The sequence below is a fragment of the Poecilia reticulata genome, linkage group LG17 (assembly GCF_000633615.1).
Source record: "Poecilia reticulata strain Guanapo linkage group LG17, Guppy_female_1.0+MT, whole genome shotgun sequence".
Classification (NCBI taxonomy): domain Eukaryota; kingdom Metazoa; phylum Chordata; class Actinopteri; order Cyprinodontiformes; family Poeciliidae; genus Poecilia; species Poecilia reticulata.
Genome location: NC_024347.1, coordinates 642,204 through 645,374, shown reverse-complemented (window position 1 = coordinate 645,374; position 3,171 = coordinate 642,204). Strand labels below are relative to the sequence as shown.

The 3,171-nt window shown below is 41.8% G+C and overlaps 1 protein-coding gene across 1 annotated transcript in view; it reads left to right on the top strand.

Annotated features, from left to right (window-relative positions):
* Nucleotides 1-2,282: 2,282 nt before the first annotated feature.
* col6a1 (collagen, type VI, alpha 1) overlaps nucleotides 2,283-3,171 on the top strand; it is a 36,707-nt gene continuing 35,818 nt past the window's right edge. Inside the window, exon 1 of the mRNA XM_017309853.1 lies at nucleotides 2,283-2,588. Coding sequence (XP_017165342.1) covers nucleotides 2,496-2,588 — 93 coding nt within the window. The 5' untranslated portion in view covers nucleotides 2,283-2,495. The remainder of the gene's footprint in view (nucleotides 2,589-3,171) is intronic.

Sequence of the window (3,171 nt, the reverse complement as noted above, 5' to 3'; positions counted from 1 at the left end):
TATTTTTTTTCTTTTGTGTAAATTATTCTGGCCAATTTCCTGTGATTAATGTCTTTGTTTTTTTGTTGGKTTTTTTWWACCTGCAGTTTSCAACTCTGTGCTAGTAGGTGTTAATAATAACCTTTCATGTTTTGCAGTTTAGTTTCTCTGTGCAGGCTTGTGCTTAGTTTCATCTGTAATCACTCCTGGAGGGCAACATTTTGAGTCAYTTCCCTTTGGCAGTACCARTCTCCACGGGATTCACAGGRAAGTGCATCTGCAGACGATGAATGTGGCGGTGTGCGCTAAGTACTGCAAGATGTTTATATGTGCAGACTGGAGACGCTGGATGCCCCAAACTGCATGCCTYTTCCCTGACGTAGAAGCGTTGCAAATCCAGTCAGAAGATGAGGGTCCACCAAAGAGGTTAGGAACACTTTTACAAGATATTGGCTTCTTTTGCATTTGTGGTATGTTTAAATTTAGAGATCATTTGTTGTGGATTAGTTTAAAGACGGGAAATGCAAAAATGGGAAGTATTCCTACAAGCAACTGCTGAAAMCGGGGAAAAGGAAACAAACTGGCTCAGAGGCTTTGTGCATTCCTTTGGATTTTTATGGAATAACRGTCTCATGATGAAAGCCTTTATTGAGACATTTCATAATGCATGTGTTACTGCATATAAAGAGACCCACAGCTGCTAGAAATCCTGCAGATTTACTACGAGAGCCTGCAAAGAGGGATGGATCGTTACCAGATGTCCCCGTTTTCTCCCACCCCTCTTCCCTCTTTCCTTTCAGTGATCTCAGTGGAAAATCTGATTCCAAGCCAGACTTTTTCCTACAGTCCCACACTGAGGAGCACAAACATACGCACATATGGCAACAGCAATCATTCAGCATCCAAAGCCCTCCCCTCATCTTCAACCCTCCACAAGTTAACACGCCCACGCCTTTTCCTTTYCCCCCYYCSSMMMWWWWWYCCMAWTWMYTTTTTTTCCCCCCAAACTAATTTCCAAGATCAACACTTCCAGAGCACTAGATGGCGCTGTGTCTCTTTCTGATCACTTGTTCAACGTAGTAAGAATTCCACTCCACACCCCTGTTAGGCTYACTGTTATGTTCAGGTCAAGCCTGGACACCAAAGTGAAGCAGGGGGGGTCTACACCCACTCCATCTTCCACAAGAGACCAGAGCGTTTCAGCAGAATGAGAAGACAAAATGACTCCTTGATGCTTTTCAGCCGTTTCTCATTAAGCCTGATAGATCCTGTTCCAGTGAGCATCGCTTTTTTTTTTCCAGCTTTGTAGTTGGTTTTCGGCATAAGCCGTCCATGTAAAGACATACCTGTCATGTAAAAGTGGAATGAAACCCAAATTTCAGACGGACGAATTAAATTCTCTAAGTACGTTAAGGCTTTTAAACACTTTTTATATATACTTAGCTTCTGTGTTGAAACAGCTCCCTGAAATCTTGCATCACTCTTTTGTTTATTTTATGGCCTGGCTACCAATCCCAGTGAACTCCCATGCCGTCCAGTGTCGTATTTTTTGTTCACTAACATTAAAAACTCTGCTGCAATACATTTAGTTTTCTCACATATGTTGTTTTTCAAGGAATCTGATCAAAAACCTGACGAAAACAATAATRAAAAAGAAATGTTCTCAGAATAACTCTTAGCAATTACTTCATGTCAGAGGTCTCTGTGGAAATTTGTTTGTTGGAGGATTTATATTTGTAATTAGCAAAACTGGTCCTATAATAACATCAAATTGGATGATAAATTGTCCCACTAATTATTGCAATAAACGATAATATTGTTATTTTTGAAACCATTTTCAAGTAATTCGTAAGATATAAYGATGATGGCATAGTAATCCAAGTTCGCCCKCTTTAATTAAAGAACAGTAGACTTTAGTTGTKTAAAGGACACAAAACAGTACATAAACAAAAATAAACACACACAAAACCTTAAACAAAATGATTTGTGAAGTCTCTGTAAACAAAATTGCCCTTCAAAAATTAATAATCAAAATTTTAATTGTCGAGCTAATTTGAACTGATCGTGCGATTAATTGATTAATTGCTTAAAATCTCTGTTATGTGGCTCTACAAGTGACAAAATGTGCATAAAGGACGATTTTACAGAAAAATCTGTCTGGCAGATTTAAGGAAGTTTGCTCATTTCTGAGGAAAGTGCAAACTTTTTCTCCCCCTGCGCGCTCTGGCGCATCCACACCCAGCCATCCTTCTCATGGAAAGCCTGGGAACTCCTCCTCCGTCTCCTCCCTCAGTCACACCGTGCGCTCCTCTGGTCCTCCTCTGCGCGCTCTGGCTCTTCGCCCCGGACAAACTGCGGCGGGGGGAGCGCTCGGTCTCCGAAAAAAGTTGGCCTAATTCTGCGCAAAAGGAATCCGAATCCCGGGTCGGGAAGGTTCGGCGTTTGGTCGCTTTGTGGGGACGTACCGGAGAGTCGTATGATCGGGTTTTCGGGTTGATTTTGTTTTCAGCTTAATCATGGAGACGCTCAGATGTCTCCTCGCGCTGCTGTGCGCTCTCCTGGCTGGAGCGCAAATTCAGATCCAAAAGCCCACCTTTGCGGGTAAGTCTGCTTGAAATCTGTTGCTCTGAACTCAAAATGTCCTACTTGGTGTTTTAGACTTTCTGCTGCATGTGAAGTTTAGCTCACTGTTATCCCGCTTGCTGCAAGGTTAGATCTGCTAACGGCGTTTTAAGATGGAGCCTTTAAAATGATCTGCAGAGTAGCAAAAGCATCCGAGTGATTTTTCTGAGCGGGTCCATAAGAGTTTAGATCACGTGTCAAACTGAAGGCCCGGGGGCCAAATCCAGCCCGCCATATGCTGTCAGTTGTGGGCTTATATATTATCTTAMCAATGAAATCAAAGCAGTTTTTATCAGTATGCTGCCACATTGCATAAATGTGAAAAGATTATTCACATTCTGATTAATTTTAATATCATTTCAACAGGGGCAGTTTTATCAACATGTTTTGYCAAAACCGTCCCTTTGAGGACATTTGTGGTCTCGATATGGCCAAAGTTGGAACTGCAGCTTTTCAGCCCTGCTCTAGATGTTTGATACCAGAGTGACACCTGCTAAGAAAAACAATGCTGAAAAATCTGCTTCAGATTGTGATGTAACCTTTCTACACTGCTCAAAAAAATAAAGGGAA